Source organism: Convolutriloba macropyga, chromosome 10 (genome assembly GCF_964194025.1).
Source record: "Convolutriloba macropyga chromosome 10, txConMacr16.3, whole genome shotgun sequence".
In the NCBI taxonomy this organism is placed as follows: Eukaryota; Metazoa; Xenacoelomorpha; order Acoela; family Convolutidae; genus Convolutriloba; species Convolutriloba macropyga.
Window position 1 is genome coordinate 22,859,903 of NC_134477.1, and position 21,047 is coordinate 22,880,949.

General features: G+C 35.9%; 1 protein-coding gene across 1 annotated transcript in view; it reads right to left on the reverse strand.

The window, feature by feature from the left end:
* Nucleotides 1-19,191, reverse strand: part of LOC142347966 (sodium/calcium exchanger Calx-like) — a 205,994-nt gene extending 186,803 nt beyond the window's left edge. Inside the window, exons 1-3 of the mRNA XM_075399132.1 lie at nucleotides 19,168-19,191; nucleotides 18,717-18,945; nucleotides 357-530 (exon numbers count right to left, since the gene is read on the reverse strand). Of these exons, the coding sequence (XP_075255247.1) occupies nucleotides 357-530; nucleotides 18,717-18,945; nucleotides 19,168-19,191 (427 nt within the window). The remainder of the gene's footprint in view (nucleotides 1-356; nucleotides 531-18,716; nucleotides 18,946-19,167) is intronic.
* Nucleotides 19,192-21,047: the final 1,856 nt, after the last annotated feature.

The window sequence follows — 21,047 nt, forward strand, 5'->3', positions numbered from 1 at the left end:
TCCTTCAACTAGACCCCTTTCCGTTCGTGAAAACAAAATGAGTGTAGGGGGACCATATTAAAGTCTGCGTACTTGCCAAAAGATTTATATTATAACAAAAAGAACGAACGCCTTCCATACATGAATTGAACAAAAAGCCTCAGCTCGGGGGCTCCCAAGTTGACTAGACTTGTAAGGCCGTATTGCGGCACCGCGTATGTGATCGAAAAAAGCTACTTGTTTTGTCGAGTTATTTACTACGGCTATAACTATTATTAAGTTATTAAGTATCCTCTAGTGTACCTTGGTTGTCATCGAATTTAATTTAATGCGACTTGGATAATTATTATCACCTTGTTTCAATAATTTGGACTAACCCTTGTACCTCTGAACCTTCAGCATAACTGCATGTTCATTTTCCGCCACTTCCTCTTGGTCAAACTCAAATGCAAAAATGCCTCTGTGATCGTCATCTAATATGATAACTCTAGCCTCGTCATCTCCGGACCCCAACACACAAGGTAATCCCGAGTTGTCCAGTTCGTTATTTCCTAAACATATTCATCATAAAACCAGATCAGGTTTTTTTTAGCGAAGATCAACTGAAAAAAACGGCTTCCATTGCGTGAGAAATGTTTGCCATATTTGCAACTTCACTCATCTGAACACAATCTTGTAAACCTAGAGGAGCTTTTCTAAATCGTAACATAGCTGGCAGATTGCCAGCAAATAGCCGCAATAGCTTCGTAGATCTGCAGTCTCAAAAAATTTAAGAAACAGATCAAAAAAATAAAGTCTTTTTATTAAATGCTGAGATGAGCAGTAAGAAAGGGGGCAGAGAGAAGGGTTACCATTCGATACTTAGACATGTGAGGGTAGGGGGTGATCGCAGACGGGGAGGGGGTAAGAGTTTATTCTGCTTTCTTTACGTGTTAAACCCAAACATCTTCCCGGCTTAGCCACAAAACTGGATCTATGAAACACAATTCATTTCAACACGGAGAAAAATGTATAGAAAAGCCGCGCAAAACCAAGGAAAGAAGCTGGTTAAATTCAAACAGCGAAACTGAAAAAAAATTAAAGTATAAATGTCGACATAAAACTTTACAACGGCATTTTTTAAGATCACTACAAAAAAAGCTTAATTAGATGTTTTTGCGAAAAAAGTAGGAAAAAGGCGTGAAAAATTGTTTGCTCTACATACTTTTAAAAATTCTTTTTCTTTCGGTTTGACATTATCGCTACAGAAAAGTTCGGGTCCGGAAAATGGTAAATTGGTTAATTGAGAAGTGCACAGCCAACTTTAAAACCACTTTTTTGAAAAAAACTTTCAAACATAATTGTAAAATTTATTTTGTTGAACAAAACATAAAGTGGAAACAGCACTCAGTTAATTGAAATAAATATGATCATTGGTAGTTTTCGTGGTGGCTCCTCAGAATCACTACTACTGGCCTCTTCGGCCGCAAAGTTTTTGAATGGGTTAATGGCACTGAAAATCCTGTCAGAACAGGCATCAACCAAATCGTCAATTTCGCTATCTGATTCATTTACTTCCTGGGCTGCAGCAAATCCTGGATCTTGTGGATGCAAAGAACTGGATGCAGATCTCTGTGCAGCAGTTGAGGAAGTTAATGAGACAACAAAACCAAAATGCTAATCTAGAAGGAATCTCAAACAGAGGTCTTAATTGAAACTGCTGATTCCATTGGACCACAGCGCTAACCAAGTTAATATTATTAATTTCACAGTCTACAATTTCATAATTTCCAAATGCGAGAGTTTAAATGGTGTGCGTTTTTACGAAACGCTTGTTGTCAAAGGCCGACAAAGGCAAACAAAGCTGTGACGTTGTTACCGGTGAACTCAACTTTATTCTCTAACATTTTTTTCGTTTTGTCTGATAGATTAACATGAAGTGGCACGTTAGATAGATCAAAAACTCAAAACAATCGAGAACTTCCTGAAACTTTTTGAATAGTTCATAGTAAAATTATGAAAAGTTAAAAAAGTGAGATGTCAGTGTCGCTGAATAGCAGACGGCAATCAAAGTTAGGTCGAATCACATGAAAAGAAAGTAGTAGGTCTGATATGATAACTTGCCAAGTCCAAAATCGACGCGTCCACTATTGTTGGTGTATTCCAGTAGATTTTTACGATGGATCAGTAGTGCAGCTAATTTTTTCCAAATTCAAAAGGGCACTCAAATTCGAAATTTGATAAAGCTGAAAATGTAAACCCGGCATCGCATCTGACCACCAATTTGTGTCGACGGCATTTTGACACAAAGTTTTATTCCACGCACCGTTTTTTTTAACCTTTCACAAAATTTTGTCCTAAATTTATTCTATACAAGTCGACGTTTATGAACATTTGATTCAATGTAGGGAATAAGACACCGTTGTTGTCTGAATTGTAGCACTTTAAACGTTTCTTTCACTATCAGGCCAACATCCACATAGAGCGTCAAAGGATTGTGAGCGTCAAAGCAAATTTCTCTTTGTCAAATGAACCCTGGTTTCCTGGACTAACTACTTCACCTTAGAGGTAAATTATGTTTTTCTTTAAACTCGAGTTGTTAGTAACACAACCACGCTTTCTCCAGGTAATAATTGAGGAGCTAAAAAAATCACGATATTCATCCTTCGAGTAGTCCACTTCAGCAACATTGGGCGTTTTCAAAAATTCGCTCAAAACAATCTTCTGACCTCAAACAACAGACCGCAATTGGTAACCTGTCTAGTTGTTCTCCGTCAACTTTACTCCTCTTCCAACAGCTGGCTATGTGATATCCCGATACTCATTGTGTTTTCAAAGCTCAATTTCAGCTATAAAGATCTGCAGTGATGCCTCCTCAGACATTTTTCTAGGAACAAAGAGCATAAAATCCAACTTAACTCACGATGAAACTTGCCCACGCATGCTAACAATGCTCAGCCCAGTTTAAGATATCCATCGTGATAGTGCTGAAATGTGCAGCAATGTAAATTCTCCCACACTCTTTTCATTCATGTTCCAATTCTGTTTGATTAGTTATAACTGCGCCACCTTCGAGAGTGTTACGCCAGTTTCCAAGGTTTGCCAGGGTTGTTTCTAAAACTTGGTTCTATCACATACATACGAGTACAACTACCTACGACTTACATATATACAATTGACCAGTAAAGTGACGCCGGTTTAGATCAATTGTGCTCTGTTTCATCTTCTAGATCACATTCTTCCTCAAAAATCCATTAATGTTTTGCTGAACCTTTGTTCAGGAAATTTCTATGAATCATATAAATTTTTTATGAAGTCATCCGGACATTTGAAGTATCTACAGGATGATTAAATAATGATCAAACGACAAATTTTCTCTAAAATCCAGCAACTTTCTGAAGACCGAAAACTGAAAATACGGTTAACAATCTATTCGCCAAATTCCAGTACGCTTTTTTGACAATCAGTCATTAGGAAATGGGATAATGAGTGAATTTGCGTTAAATGCAGTTAAACGGTTAGCCAATTAAACCGTTAATCAGTAAAATTTGCTAGTATTCATAAGTGTCCGCTTTTTGAGGTTTCGACAGTTGAAATTCTGCAGAAACCCTTTTTATTGAGATCCATTCGACAATTTTCACGCCCTAAGTTTTCGCCTCAAGCTTTGTTCAATAATAAGAATCCAGCAAGATAACCATTCAATTCAATGTCATTGTTTTCTCCTGCTTCAATCGCATCAGTTTAGGACTTTTCCCAACTCCCTGAATTAAAACAGGTTAGTTGCACCAGTACAAATAAAAATCTGATCGCAAATCCGGGTGCCTCTTCTTTAAGAGCAATACTAAGAAACCAAGTCAAACAAACAGCGTCACAATTCCACCACAGTCAACATCTCTGGTTACGCTCAGTTTGCAAAACATCTGTGCACCCATCCATTATGGAAACTCATAATCCTTCCCTGCTGTGACCTACGTTAAAGGTCTTCTACAGGTTAAGGAGGTCACACTCATGTAGAAACCAGGTAGGCAATAATAGCTGTAAGAGTTTCGACTTAAGTCCATACATGAGGGTAACATTAAGCGTTGGGTCTGGTGTTATCAACGTAACACAACTACAAGAAACTTATTCGGTGATAAGTGTGCTACGTCCCGATTAGTAAAGTGACTCAAATCTAGCAATGATATGAGGCCAAAACGTCCATAATGTGGGCCGTCCAAAAGAGTACTTTGGAAGTGATTAAAAAAATGCCTGTTGCCGTCCGTCTTCCAATTGAATGGTTCCTAAACTGAACCAATTTCAAATTGACGTCAGCGTGTTGTAAAATTGTCATTGAAACGTTCCAAAACGGTGCTCTTTATCAAGTTGGTATGCTATGGTCAAAAGACGACCATCACGTACCATAAAACTACAACGAAGCACTCATTCAACTGAAGTCTCTGGAAAAAAATAGGTTTTGAAAGACGAATAGCCCCGACTTAAATTCCAAAAGAGCAGAATGGACGACGTTTGCAAAAGCCACAAGATTCAACTGCTGAACTATAAAGAGCCCAGTGAACTGGTTAAACGCGAGTGTTATTGCTTCATCAATCAGTCGAATATCCCAACAAACCGAAAAAGTTGAGAAGAATTTTGGTTTGTGCGATAAAACTGCTTTGACCATCATTGAACAAACTACTCTTGACTGGTTCCGGTCTACCTAAGGGTCTCATTCATGTTCTTGTTCACCTTCGCCTGCACCACTACGCCACCTCTGCTTATATAGAAGGCAGGCTGCTTAGGTTTAGAGTGCTTTCTGAGGATCAACTCTTATTCAGGCTTTTATGGCGGGAAAACGCATCTACTGATGTGATGGTAAATCAGCACACCAGATTTTTTTTCTGGGCAAAAGATTTGCCCACTGCGCAAATTACAACCTTCAAAGAACGGCTAAGGACAAAAACCGACAGAACGCAGAAGCATCGTAGGCTATTTAAGACAAGTTTTAATCGACAAACCAAGCAAATTTTGTCAGCAATTTAAAACAGCTGCTTGACGAACTCGACATCAGCTTCAATGTCAATGATCTAGAGTAAACAAAAAATCGTGGATTACTGGGATGATACTTCCTCACTTGGTTCGGATCTCAAATGTGACAACAAGAAAAACAGACTTGTTTTCATCCGTGGAGCATTGTATGCGTACAAAAAAGGCCTCACTCATTATTTGTTGCTCAGTTTATTTTCAAAAGGTTTTAGTTTCAAAAGACCCAATTATCTTAGTAGCGCCCTTCATAGTTACTGCCCGACTGATGCTAAAAGATATATATAAATTTGAGTAGCCAAAACTGGGATGAGATATAAACTATTGACGATATTTAGAGGCTCAATTGATGGGTTCAGATTTACCCATAATAAAAAAGCTTACAGTTGATAGATGATTTTTCCCTGGACAGTTTGACTCAACCCAGTTTAATGTTTTTTGGTGACAGTTCCCAAGAAGTCTTCAGCTCTGTTGCCTTCCTGAGAGCCTTTCTGAGAGCCAAACTAAGTCTGAGTTAATTTCCGTTTGATAAAAGACAACTTATGAACAAAAAAACATTACCAGGAAAAGTCCTTTTTGAGTGTTTACTTCATTTATTGGTCCCAATGGTTTGCCGAAATCCAGTGGTCCCACTAAACGCTTAGTAGAGGCAAATTACGTTATCAAATTATCCTATTATACCTGATAGCCGCCAACCTGCTGTCAAAATGTTCCTAATAAAAGCGAATTGGCTTAATCACCACGATATCATTGAGTTCTTGCAAGCTTGCATATATCGACGCTACATAGTCCCGAAACTTTGTTCTGCGTTAAGATCTATTAACTTCAAGTTCGTACAATCCCGTAAGCATAGCAAATATGCTATCCAACCAATGATAATCCAGCCGATTAACCATTCGAACGAATCTCTCGTGGTTCTCTTCCCTTCTAAATTTCAACAACGGACTACTTCGGTCCATTTTCTGTGTCAGTCAGACGCTCAAGTAAAGAGCGCTAGGGTTTCTTTTTATCCTGCTTTACTACACTGGTGTTAGACCATGAGGTTTTCTCATCTATGGACATTAATTAAAGCGTTAGGTGAATTGAATTCATTACTGTGCGAAAAAGAAAGTCCCGTTTCCAATGTTCAGGCTATGGCACGATCTTCAATTCTACTGAGCAGTAACTCTTTTTTTTGTATCCGGATTTGAAATCAAATTTCAATATCCATCCAAATGTCTGAAATGTGAACTTTGTGGCATTTCAATCCATCATCCGCGCCTCAACATGGTGCCTAGTGGGAGCGAATGGTGGAGAGTGTTAAACAAAACTTCTATGTTTTTCCTGGCGGCCGACATCTAACAGGCGTAGCCCTACAATTAACATTTAGCCCTGTTGAATCGAATTTAAAACAAAAATTCCACTTACTCCTGAAGGCTCTGCTCCTACGGAACTTGAGGCTATAACCTCTAATCACTTCCATCCCGGAAACAGGTAAAGATTTCATTCACTGCAAGAGAAATGTGCGTACCCAGTGTTACGCAGACTCGATTCAGAGAAGAAAAATTGAATCATCGCACTAAAAAGTCAAACCTCTCAAAGACCCTGCTTTAGTTTGGGGAACTTGTATTGATAGCTGACGACTTGCCTCCCCGTGGATGCTTCCCTATAGGTTGCATCGAAAGCTTCCGTTATGGCAGTGATGGCCTTGCGTGTTGAGCTGACAAAAGACCACTAAATGGTACCTTGTTTTGACCAGTAGTAAAGTTAATTTCAGATTTAGAAACTGCACTTCCGGGGCCTGAGCTTGTTGCGAACGTAATGTATGCAGGTAATGATTTTGCAGCGTATACTAGTAAGCGTGTAAAATGTACTGGAATTGACTAGCAAGTGAACAAGCCCCGACAGCGCGTTAGATAACGGATTGCACTCTTGAAAACATAGTCACTTGTTCGAGCACCGGATACGAAACCTTCTTAGAAGCAAAATACGTATTCTAACACATGTGGCTGGAGCATCAATTAATATGAGGGCGTAATTAAGCCAAATTCTTACCCTTTAAACAAATATCATCTCCATAAAGTTTTACTAAAACAAGGAAACGTGTTTAATGGTTTTAAATGAAGGCAAAGGCAAGGCCAGAATACGTAAAACTTGCTCTGAATTGACCAATTTTGGCCGGCAAAAGGCTGACATGTTGCCTCTCGAGTTTTTGTCGCCGGTGTCGCTCTAATTGGTCCATGTTAACGTTGAAATTTGAACATGTTTTGGCCTGTACCTTATTTAGACATGCTTTAAATTGAAGAAAGTTCATTTCTTCAAATTTAATGATTTAAACGTTCAATAATGATTTGCTGCCTTCCGTTTTGTTTTATTCGAGTTTGTTTACGAATACGGGGCTCGAATAGTTCGGAAAAGATTTTATTTTTGTAATCATTTGTCAAAAAGCCTTAAAATCTTTAAAAGTCAATTTTCATAAGTAGGAGTTATTCAGAATTGTTTAAATTATTTTTTGCAAATATTTAGGAAAAGCTTTTGTTTTGGCAATCATACATTTTTGAAAAAGATTTTTAAATTGCAAAATTTAAATTTTTTATGTAGGATTCAATTGGAATCACCAAACCCACAGTTCAAAATTAATTTGAAACATTTCTTTTGATAACCATATAGTGAAAAGCTTTTAACAGATAATAGTATTTTATTTTTGAAGGATTTAATCCGGATCACAAAAAGAACACTTGGAAGTTAGTTAGGAAAGGCTTTTGATTGAATAACCATAAAGTAAAAAGAGATCTTGAAATGTCAAAATCCGCTTGCTAATGTACGTTTCAATCACAACTTGCCAGCCATTGAATTTGAGAATTAAAGAACACGAACATTAAAAGACTCGAAGGCGATAAATTCAAGTTGCTGCAAGCGATGCCTTCCACGTCTACTAAAGATACAGAATATGCAGCATATGGCTTTTAGTTTTTTATGAGTTCCAAAACTCATAATCGTTTGATGAGGGCAACCCTGAAAATATACGAATAAACGGAAAACAAATTTTCATGAAAATATTCCAAAAAAGGCAGAATACCAGTTTGAACAAAAGTTCTCAATTTTTCAACACATTTGGGAGCTTAGTAAATTAAGCAGACAAAATATTTGTCATGTAGACTCGGAAAAGTTAATAAAAGACGTCTCAAGAAAGCTACCACAACCTAAGAAACCCATGCTCCCACAGTAACGTTTCCGCAAAGATGCTGAAGCAATGCTTGAGAGTTCTCCAAAAAACTTCAAGCAGTTTCAAACACACTTAAAATTTGTAATTAATAAAGGAAAAATCAGAGAAACATTGAAGTTATAGTTTTTTGTCCCTACTTTGATTTTGAATTGTCTTGAAAACATGAAGAGTATATTCAACCTTTTACTCTTTGTTTGAGATTTCGCAAAATTCATAAGGTCATTTTTGAGCTACTAAACATTTCCAAAGCTTGTTCTTCATTGTCGTTTTCGTTCTTCTCATTGTAGAGATTGAGAGATGCAACAACCTGAATTTTTTCGTCTGCATTTGGAACTTTGCTACTTATAACGTCATATATGATGTCTGTGTTATTCAGGATCAACTCCATTAGATTTTTGTGGTATTCCGTTCCATCAATAGTGAAATCTGGAAGAGTTCCATCAAAAGCGAATTCTGTTGGTCCTCTGCTTGTTGAACAAGTTCTAGAGGGCAGGTCATGTTGATGTCTTAAGTGTGTGGCAAAGCGATCAGCAGAATCAAAACCAATGTAGAATCAGAGTTAACATTGTACTTAAGGGATATGTCGATTTCCAATTGTCTTTCGAAGGTTCATAGATCTCTTTAATTGAAATCGCATTGTTCACAGCGGTACATTGACGTTCCGGCTTCATCACGATGCAAGCTTTTTGGTGAATAATGCGGTTGGTTTGGCGTTAAAACAATTGCATGAGATACTCAGATACTCATAGCTGAATCAATTCGAAGAAAAACCAAATAGTCTAATAAAACGTCCTGATCGGTTCAATTTGCAAACATGAGAAAGACTAATTTTCTCGGACAAAAATGCTTTCCATTTAGTAAGCTTAAGCACTTCACAAGTACGAACATATTTATTCTGCAACTATTGCAACCAAATCAAATAATTTAGAAGAGTGATGAATTTATTAACCACGTGAGGGCGCTTGGCATGACATCAAAAATTACTTCCACAGTTTGTGCATATTCAATCATTCACCGCTGAGGCCATAGATAATGTGGTATGCAAATTGGTTTGCATGCAAGATTGTTATTCTGGCCAAAGAAGGCTACAATCATGTTTCATGCAAAGCTTAGTTTAGATGCGAATATCAACCTTTTGCCACAGCCAGATAAATTTAGGTGTTACCTCGGTGCAATGAAGTATCCCTGCATCCGGAACATAATAATTGATAATAGCGTTTTTAACTAAAAACATCGAAAAAACAAGAAAAAAATTTCTGACAATGTTCTTAAAGATTTATATAACAAATCTTATTAATGATTTCTGGAGGTTGTAGTCCTAACAATTGAGGGCCGAAAACTTTTTTGAAGGCAGGAAAAAAAAATTTTTTATAAAAAATAAATTTAAAACAAAACTGGTTTTGTTCCTATCGGATTTTCCTCTAGATCACGCTTCTTCAATACACCCAGCAGCCAAATGCTTGCAACTGGAAACAGGTGTCCACAAAAACTGAGCTTGCGGAGCTTCTGGGCGTGTTGTTGAAAAACTCACTGTTTTTTTTTTCAGAGAAACAACCACCTCATTTTTCTGACAAAATTGACACTTTTATCAAAACAAAATGGGTTTTCTCAAAAATTTTATCTGAGGTTCCTCTAAATTAACTCGCTCAGCATGCAGTTAAATGTATAAGAATAATCTTACAACGTAAAATACTACATGTTTTCCAATTATCTAGCAGAATATTTTTTTAAATTTACTGTTCCCACGAACTTTTTACTTTTTTAAAAACATCTCTTTTTCTATTACATATCTGATAAACTAAATTGGTAACAAAAAAATGCAGCGTCGTGTATTACTGAATATTAGATGAATATCAGCAGTTATCTCATCAGTCTTCTTTTTGTAGGGCGCTTATTTTAAAAAGAAAAATTTCGACTAAACAAAAATTGTCACCTGGATCTTATGTTCCTACAAAATATTCATTGATGGCTGTTTTCTAGGACACTTTGCGCCTACAAAAAGTCTTCTTTTACAATTATCCATATTTTCGTTTTCTTCATTCCTATTTTTTAACTGTTTTTTCAAAAAATGTTTAGAAAGTAGGAGAAGTCTCCACTCCTCAAAAATTTTGTTCGGTGCTTTTTGTAGAACGTATTTGTTATGATACAACGTTCTTACAAGTTTCATCATTTGCATTCCCTGCAGCGTTTTTTACTGTTTTCCAATTTAAAACTTTATTTCAAATTTGTTCAAATTTGCTCTAGTACAACGTAGAAGTGATAAACATTGCAGTTTACAAAATCTAAAACATTTTAAAACTTGATCACTTTTTTTTGCAGAAAAACCAAATCTCGTTTACAAAATCAAAACAAGTTAATCAATGAAGACAAGTCAACAGTTAGATATTTATGAATACAGTCTATGCTAATTATTATAAGCATTTTTGTTCCAGCATCAGAAAGATGAATTGAGAGTTTAAATATCCTTTCAGAAATTCTAATCAAACAGTTTCTCACTTGCTCTATTTGCCTTTATTTGGCGCCAATTCACTTTTGGCGTCTTTGAGTTGTCTGCTGTTGTTGCTAAGCATGAACAAGCCAATAACTCTGTTTTTCTGACTTCAATTTCTGTTGTTTCATGCAAAAAAGTGTTGGTGTTTTTGAATCTGAGCCGGAGGGTGTTCTGAGGTCAGTCGCAGATAAATTCTGCATCAATTCACTTGCTGTTGATAGTGAGCCAAAATTTCATGCATTTTTTCTAAAACAGGGGAAAAGAGAAACGGTGACACTCAGGAGTTACAGTGGCACAAAGATCAGAAGTTCAAGTTAAAAAATATTCTGGTGCCAGTGGAGTTGAGTCGCATGAATTTGGAAAGCTCCATAAATCAGCTAGATTGGTGTTAGACCCCGAGCTGCTCCCCACTGATTTTTGAAAAAGGGCACGCAGTCACAGTCTTAATTGTTAAGTATGGTTGAGCTTCTTTTGGCAGAAATGCATTTTCGTATATCTAAACTGGAGAACAAAAAAGTGTGGTAACGACAAAGGTGAAACGAACCCGTTTGAAATGATAAATGTTCCACCGCAATCTTCTTTCTGTCCAGCAACTTAGCAATGAAAATAAAAAAAAAAGGTATCACACAAGTTTCAATTGTTGTACAAATCTCCTCCTTCTCAGTTGTTTGTTTTTGTATTACAAAACTACAAAACACCGCAAAATTTATGTATGGCGTTTGATAGACATTTGTTTAGTGCCAGACATGGTTTTTGTCATTCAAGATATGGAAAAACGTTGTCTCTCATGTTTGAGGAGGTTTGAGACCTGAATCGAGCCGTTTTCAAAGCATTTTTGGAATGTTATTGGGATTTCAGTTTGAAGAGTTGCCAGCGAGATGATAATTCTGATCAATTAAATGTTGAAATCTGCTCAGACAGTAAAAGTTTAACAACGATTAAGAGTTGTTGTTTCAGAACTGAAAGGAAAAATGTGGCAAAAAAATTTTTAAGACTTGTAGTTATTATGAGTAAACAATAAAATACTTTGTACCAGGAATTTTGATTGAAAACATATGTGCTGTTGTGCTTTGTGTGTAACAAATGTTGCCACATGCCTTGCAACTGCACATGTATTATAAAATTAATCGAACGTCAGGTGTGGTTAATTAACTTTGCAAAAAAATCAATTCGGATAATTAGACCAAACAAGTGTAACCGAAGCATGCCGCGCACCCGATGTTGGGTTCTCGTTGCTTGTAATTGAAAACACGCGGTGGTTCCTTTTTACGACGCAATTACCGAGACAGTCACAGCAAATATTTGTTTTCTTCCTATTATTCAATTTCCTGAAAAGAATTGCAGTTATAGGCTACTACCAGTGTGTAGGTGTGTGTATGTGTTTCGGTTGGCAAGTAATGACATGGAGTATTGTGATTGCTATTCTGATGTATCCTAAACAGAAAAGATGTTGAGTACAGCTACGCTCAAAACCTGAGAAATCGTTGGGACAAATGTCTTTTTGAAACCTTTTGAGAAAATTAGAAAATGAATATGAATTTGAAAAGCAGTTATCCCTGACAACAGACAAAATTGACAAACTTGCGAAAGAAATTGGCCGTATACTAAATTTGTTGCCAGAGTCAAAATCAGCGTCCTCATACTCAGCTGTTTCCGCAGTTTATTGAAAATTGTTGACGCAACGTGTGAACAACCGCCGGTTGCTTCAGAAATTTCAGTCATTTGAAAGTTTAGCGTGTGACGAAAAACCGGAGTTACATGGTTTGAAAAATAACGTTTTGGTGGATACATCAGACGTAACAGGATCTCCGGAGAATTCTAAATTTAAAAAAAGCTATACAGTGCCTTGTCTCTACACGATTTTACAGGATCCGCTTGTCAACACATATACACTCGAAGTGAATGAAGAAATTCTGAAAAATCTTGTTCAGGCGGTTGAATACAACAAAAAACTGCGCATGGACTCCCGTTTATTTGGGGAATTACTGCCAAATAACTCTAACACTGCTGCTAATTAGAAGGTCAACAAAAACAAAAACACCAACATGACGTTGTTTGTACACAGTCTACAGCAAGGAAGCAGCTCTCAATTTCAACTTCTTCAAAAGTCATTGCAAAAATTTATTATAAAAACCAAAAACCAACAGTTACTATCTGGTAGCTTTGCGGGGGAACTTTTACAGAAAGGTCAAATTAATTTGTCTGGGTCAGACTCAGGTGCTTTCTGCAGGATAATTTTACGCCAGACATGTTTTGTTTGAGTATAAAAATTTGCTTGGTGATTCTGATTTTTTGTTTTGTACGCATAGTGTTCAAAAGAAAACAAAATTTTCAAAAGAAATATTAAAACTAGCAGAATTTTAGTAGAGTTAGAGCTCGTTGAATCAAACTAACATCACTCCTTTTTACAATTTGCTTCATTATAAATTTAATGGCAATAAGAATACAAAAAACACACAAAATGGCTCTTTGTGTTTGCATTGGTTGATTTCTAAGCAATTCATACAATATTGTAAATCATGATCAACAGAGGGCAGTGTGTTGTTAATTTTTGCACATGCAGCTCGGTAATTATGTAATTGCTGTTCTTCCGACATAAAGTGCTGTTATTCCTGTATGTTACAATAGATTCGGAGATAGATCAATTCACAATAAAGAATCTGCAACAAGCAGGTATTTCAAATCACGGCTACATTTTACAGATTTGCCGACATATACTAGATCTATGAACAAACTATCATTTATTTTGTTAACAGCGACATTGAGCATTGGAGAGCTGAGGCGAAGTGAACGGTATTTGTTATGAGATGGTTTTGTTTCCCGATACGTTTGGTTTTTTTGCATTGACAACTTTCTCAATTGTTTTTTACAATTTTTCTGTAGTCCTATCAGATAGAACTTGTCGAGTTTCTTCACATTATCAATGGTATCGCCAGTCTTTTCCACGCGTCTCTTGATCTGTCTTCTTTTTATTTTCATCAATTCTCTGCTTTTCGTTATTTTGCTTTGACTCAGATTTTCTCCCTCTTGCTGTTGCTGATGTTTTTTTGCTTTTGAGTTGATTGTTCTAATAGAGCTTTTTGCTTTTCTCTGTAAAAGTGATTCAAAATTTTTTGAGTATTTTAAACGGGTCAGCTGATATATCGATTTCACTCACAATTTTGAAATACACTGGCAAGTCAGTTTTTGTATGTCGTGGTAATTTTTTACAAATTCGTGTTACTTGTACGCCTTTAGGCTCATCGTCGTAATATAGATAAGATTGTCCTCTTCACAAACAGAAGCTTTTATTGGATTGAAAAATTTATTCAGAATAATTGCCTCTCGTTTCGCTTTCGTCAGCTAACTTGGGTTCTATTATTATTATGTAAATTGCCGAATCCTTCCGTTTATTCACGATTGACTCTGCTTCATAGTCATCAGTAAAAACGGTTCTGTTCTTTAAATGATCTATATTACTTGTTGCATCGCCTCAATTCTTTGTTCCCTTGATCCCTTGATCAATCATTCAGTATTATTGTCTGCTTGATGTACCTTTTTCTCATGTTTTTGTTCAAAATTTGAATTTTCTCTGTAGAAGTTCTAAATGAGTTGCTTCCAGCTGACACATTGGATTACCAAAAATTTCTTCCCTGGTGGGGTTTATAGAAAGGAACTTTTCGTGGGGTGAACTCAAAATCTTCTGCTTTTATTATTTCGCCTTTAAGTAAAAATAACACGAGAATCTCAAAGCTCGAATTTGGCTAAAGCATTTTTCTTCTTTGTCAGACTTTTCTCCTGTAATAAACAATTGTTGAAAATAAAATCTCTTGATTTTTAAGTTATTGCTTCTTCATTGGAAGTTTACTGCTTCACAATTTTTTCTTAAGATATTTAAATTTATTGCTTCTACTGTTTCCCTTGATCACATTGAGCGAATATTTACAAAGAAAGTTTAAAAAACTATTTGGTATTTCATTGATGAAATTTCCAAAAATGCTCTTGCACAGCTCGAGCTTTTGCTTTAGCTCATTACATAGCTTCTTCTCACTCATATGCCAAATTAGTTGTATTGGCTTTGTTGGAAGGTAACTAAAAATGCTTGGATCTGGTTGTACAATAATTTAATAACAACTCAAGGAGTCTAAGGTTTTTGGATCTAAATTAATAAGTAATTGTACAAAGGCTTGTTTTGTTGCAAGCTCACAGCTTTATATAATCAAATTTTGTGTCGATTAACTGTTTTCCGCCATAGGCGATCTGTTGTATGCCTCTAGGTGATTCGAGCAAAAAGATATTGGTGGTTCTCAAATCATTACTTCATGACTAGTTTTTCTATCGAAAAAACGTATTCTTAACATAAATCAAGGCGATATTTTTATGGCGTTTGTATGTTTTGAAATTTCTATGTCATTGAAGGTCTCTTCAGAACAATCGTCAAACACGAACACACAGTTTTCCAGCTCAGAAATGGAATCAAAACCAGAAAAGTTTTTGAAAAAATGTTCATTTTACGCTATAAAATGCTAAATTTTGTTGGCTGATGTTGATAGACGTAGTAAATAGAACTAAATTTCAGACATAAATAATTGATACTAACTTTGAAATATAAGTTTTTTCCACAACACGAGGGACCAGAAACAGCTGTAAAAACCTATTTCTAAAAAACCTATTTTACTCAAAAAATTATAATTTGAGTAAAATCGAAAACTTCGGTACGTGGAAGTTGAGACTTACAAAACTTCCACAAACTTGCCCTGATTTTTTTTTCATCAAAAATTAATGTCTTCAGCTCGTCCAAAATTAAAATGAATCTGCTTTTCCTCATTTGAAAGAAAAATATTTGCAGAAAAGAGTCATCACTTATGTTTTTGGTATTAGTTTTTTAAATATTTAGTATGTTTTTGGTATTAGTACAGTTTTTTAATTATTTACTTAGTTTTTTGTTATTCTCTACCATCTCTGGTCATCCAAAAGAATCCATATTTAGTATATCTGAAGTTTTTGTCAACTTTTTTGTGAGTAACGTTATATTTTGTCTACAAGCCATAACCCCTTCAGTAATAGACAAGAGAGTCTTCTTTGCTTTCACTGCCTATCAGTTCAGTTTCCTCATTGAGATTGTTGTCGTTCGCAGATACATGAATTGTTTCTGGCCACTTGGGCATAGGAATAGCGGTTGCTTTCATTTCGTTTTCATTTTATAATTTGATTATCTTGTATTTTTGTAAATATCTAATTAATGAGATTTATTTCTGCAGCATCTCAATTTCTTTAGTATTCCAGAGTATCTGCCATTTTTGCAATTTTTTTCTCCGTGATTCTTTTTTCTTTTTCTTAATAGAGTCAATGTCAACTGATTGTCATTGGTTATGTAATTACATATTGTCAAAATTGGGGAAATTTTCACTTGAGGAAGTTAAAGAGCTGCCTTCTCCACTCGACGAATCCTTAGATGGCAGGCAGATCTAATAAAAATACAACACCGGATTTGTTTAGCCCAATTTTTCCTCTCTTGCTTTTATGATAGGTAGAAAGTGTACAGAACCCAGGTACTGTTATCAATTGGTGATATAATAAACTCAACATAAAAGAGTTTCCAAATCTATTACCTATTTCCGAAAGAGAATTTGCTGTGTGTCCCTTGGCAAAAAAAATCCTAACGAAAACCAGAGTTCATTTGTGAGCATTATTGGCGATAGAAACCAGAACCGATAGGTGCCAGTATTCCAAAACAAACAGTGTAAAAATTTGGCCACCCAGCTATGAGATCTCCTGTCACTAGCGGAAAGTGAGTTGTAGAAAGCTGTTGCAAGGAAAATAATTGAGTAATTAATTGAAAAACCAAAACATTTTTATTACGAAATCAGTTTTTGTAATGAAAACCATCAAGTCTAAAATTACTATTTATTGTTGCAGGATTTCAGTAACTTGAACAACTTGTTTTTGAACGTCTTCACAAAAAAACAAAAGGTCAATACCATGACATGACACAAACACTCGTTTGTAGTTGGACAAGGTTCCACATAATATTATCCAGGGCCTTTATGACTGTTCCATGCCATAAAACCCGACGCGTTGTGGAATACTGCAAACAGTCGAACAAAATTGAACAATTTAATGTAGTTGTCTAGTGACAACTTATCAATTGCAATTAAACCTCCATACGGTGGGAGCGCCATTGTTGCCTCAAATTGGTATCAAAGTCAATGTATTGACAATAATCTAGAAACTACAGACAATTTTCACCATACTTTGGACAATTGCGCTTTATCTGCAGGTAAATATCAAGAATATTTTTTCGGTCAACGGTTGCTATCTTTTTGATCATCCCTTTCACCAATTAATATTCTGACTAAAAAAATCATCATAATAAAAATCATAACTCCTAGAATAACCTTCCCCTCCCACTTGAGCTTGAGCCAACAAAAGTATATTCCGATAATAAGCAAGCCACAAAAATATTTGCAGCTAGAATAAAAACTCTTCGAATGTGAAGGAACTCCCTCTCTCACAGTGCACATTAGCTCACCAATAGCGCTAAAACTTATCTATCAACAAAAAGCCTGCAAGATTTTAAAGTGATTCTCTTTTCTCTCAAAACGTGGCATAAAAATTTCCTAACTAAAGTTGGAAACCAAAGTTTAATTAGGACACGTATTTGAACCAGTACGGAATAGTTGCCGTTTTTGGTTATCCACCTTTGAGATCTTCTGTCACTAGCGGAAGGTGAGTTGTAGTAAACTGTTGCAGGGAAAAGAGTTGTTAACGAATTATTGTTTGAAATAGAAAAGCAATAACACTTTCTTTACGAAACCAGTTTTTTGTAACGAAAACCATCAAGTCTAAAATCACTTTTTATTGTTTAAGCATTCAAAAAAATTGAACAACTTGATTTTCAGACCTCTTCACAAAGAAGCAAAATCTCAATCCATTGATCTGAACTAAATAGTTGTTTGAAACTTGACAAAGTATAGTATCCAGGGCCTTTCTGGCTGTACTGTGCTATAAAAACCGATGCGTCCTGGACTATTGCGAACAGTCAAACTATTTGGAACGATTTATATTAATTTTCCAGTGACGACTTATCAATTGCATTTAGACCTCCATACGGTGTGAGCTTCAATGTTGCCTCATATAAGTATCAGTATCAATGTGTTGACAAGCAGCTAGAAAGCACAGAAATTATTCACCATGCTCTGGATAAATGTTCTTTATCTGCAGGTAAATATCATGAATACTCTTTCGATGGTTGCTATTGTTTTGGTCCCTTTCAACGAATCATTTTGATCAAAATCTTGCCTCCTAGGATAGCCTCCCCCTCCCCGCTTGAGTTTGTTTGAACACAAGTATATTTCGACAATAAGCAAGCCACAAAAATACTTTTAGCGAAAAAACCACTCTTTTAAGGTGAAAGAACTCCTCTCTCACACAAAGTAGATTAGCTCTCAAATAGCGCGAAGTTTTTATACCAGCAATAACCACGCAACACAAATACATGTAGCGCAATTACCACTTTCGTATCTTTCTTAACATAAAAGACCTCCCGTACATCTCTCTCTACCAAAATGATATCGAAGGATCTCCGATCCCCCACAATCCTCCTGCATATATATCTTACTACTGACTGCCACTGAAAAAAATTGTCAGCGGATAAATCGTACATAGTTGTTCGCTTAAGATGTTGACAAGTACTGAAATTATGTAAAAAATCTGTTGAAAAATGAGCAGATTAGGCGGATAATTATTGAAGATTTTTGAATTTAAATTCATTCTCAGCGCCTGTCAGCTGGAAAAATTCTCGGCTGGAAAAATTATTATCAGCGCCTGTCAGCGCTTTTTTATTAGTTTTAAGCAAAAAATTCGACCGGGAAATTATTTTAACATAGCCCATACTTTACCTCAAACGTTAGGATTAATTATATCAAGCTTTTTGTCATAAACTTGAGAGAAAAGCAACCGATGACACGAAAACTCTCAGAACTATTATCATTGATATTATCTGATTAATTCAAATAAAAAAGTGATGATATAAATAATTTGGGGAGTACTATTCAAATGTACCTCTATCGTTCGGTACAGAGGCTGTGTTGTTCTTGGATCTGCGGTGGCTCCTTCTGCTTCTACGTTGACCCGTTGCTCCCTCTTGTCCCTCTGTGCCCCCTGAACCAATGGGACTAAGAGGAGTGCGACTGTTGGTGAGGTTTAGCAGAGTCACTCCGAAGAACTCCTCGTCCTCGTAGACCTCATCATTGACCAACTCTATCTCTAGCTTCTGAATGTACTCACCTGGCTAAAGCAACACATCATCATAAGTCATAAACACAAACCGAATAACATCGGACAAACTGCCCTCCCCGGGTCGAGATGCGAGCGGGTGTGAGCGGAAAGTTACAGATGCGCTGAATGTTCTGAAAGTTTAGTTTTAGGCGCTGAATTTGCTGAAAAAAAAATTTCAGCACTTGTCAACGCATTTCTTACATAATTACAGAACAATTTTCAGCACATTCTTTACAAATTGGTCATAAGAATTCGCCATACATAAAATGGGCTCTTGATGCTGCCCGGCTAGATTGATATGCCCCACCGATCTTCGCGCTCAAAGCAACTTCGGAGGTTATTTAGCGTAGATCTTACATATTTAGCGTTGAATTTATCGTAGATCTTACATATTTGGCGTTGAATTTAGCGTAGATCTTACATAAATTCAACGCATTCAACGCCAATCTTACATATTTTGCTTTGCATTTAGCGTAGATCTTACATATTTTGCGTCGAATTTAGCGTGAATCTTACATATTTTGCGTTGAATTTAGCGTAGATCTTACAGAAATCCAACGCATTCAACGCCAATCTTATATTTTTTGCGTTGAATTTAGCGAAGATCTTACATATTTGGCGTTGAATTTAGCGTAGATCGTACATAATTTTGCGTTGAATTTAGCGTAGATCTTACTTATTTTGCGTTGAATTTAGCGTAGATCTTACATTTTTAGCGCTGAATTTAGCGTAGATCTTACATATTTGGCGTTGAATTTAGCGTAGATCTTACATAAATTCAACGCATTCAACGCCAATCTTACATATTTTGCGTTGAATTTAGCGCAGATCTTACATATTTAGCGCTGAATTTAGCGTAGATCTTATAGAAATTCAACACACTCAACGCCAATCTTACATATTTAGCGTTAAATTTTGCGTAGATCTTACATATTTTGCGTTGAACTTAGTGTAGATCTTAAATATTTTGCGTTCAAATAAGCGTAGATCTTACATATTTAGAGTTGAATTTAGCGTAGATCTTACATATTTAGCGTTGAAATAAGCGTAGTGCTCTCATATTTTGCGTTGAATTTAGCGTAGATCTTACATTCTTTGCATTGATTTTAGGGAAGATCTTACATTTTTAGCTTTGAATTTAGCGTAGATCTTACATAATTGGCGTTGAATTTAGCGTAGATCTTACAAGAATTCAACGCATTCAAGGCCGATCTTACATATTTTGCGTTGAATTTAGCGTAGATCTTACATAATTTGCGTTGAATTTAGCGTAGATCTTACAGAAATTCAACGCACTCAACGCCAATCTTATATATTTTGCGTTGAATTTAGCGTAGATCTTACATAATTTGCGTTGAATTTAGCGTAGATCTTACATAAATGCAACGCATTCAACGCCAATCTTACATATTTTGCGTTGAATTTAGCGTAGATCTTACATAATTTGCGTTGATTTTAGCGTAGATCTTACTTATTTTGCGTTGAATTTAGCGTAGATCTTACATATTTGGCGTTGAATTTAGCGTAGATCTTACATAAATTCGACGCATTCAACGCCAATCTTACATATTTTGCGTTGAATTTAGCGTAAATCTTACATATTTAGCGCTGAATTTAGCGTAGATCTTGCATATTTCGCGTTAAATTTAGTGTAGGTCTTACATAAATTCAACGCATTCAACGCCAATCTTACATATTTTGCGTTGAATTTAGCGTAGATCTTACATAATTTGCGTTGAATTTAGCGTAGATCATATAGAAATTCAACGCACTCAACGCCAATCTTACATATCTAGCGTTGAATTTAGCGTAGACCTTACATGTTTTGCGTTGAATTTAGTGTAGATCTTAAATATTTTGCGTTGAAATTAGCGTAGATCTTACATATTTAGAGTTGAATTTAGCGTAGATCTTAAATATTTAGCGTTGAAATAAGCGTAGTGCTCTCATATTTTGCGTTGTAATTAGCGTAGATCTTACATTGTTTGCGTTGAATTTAGGGAAGATCTTACATATTTTAGCGTTGAATTTAGCGTAGATCTTACATATTTGGCGTTGAATTTAGAGTAGATCATACATAAATTCAACGCATTCAACGCCGATCTTACATATTTT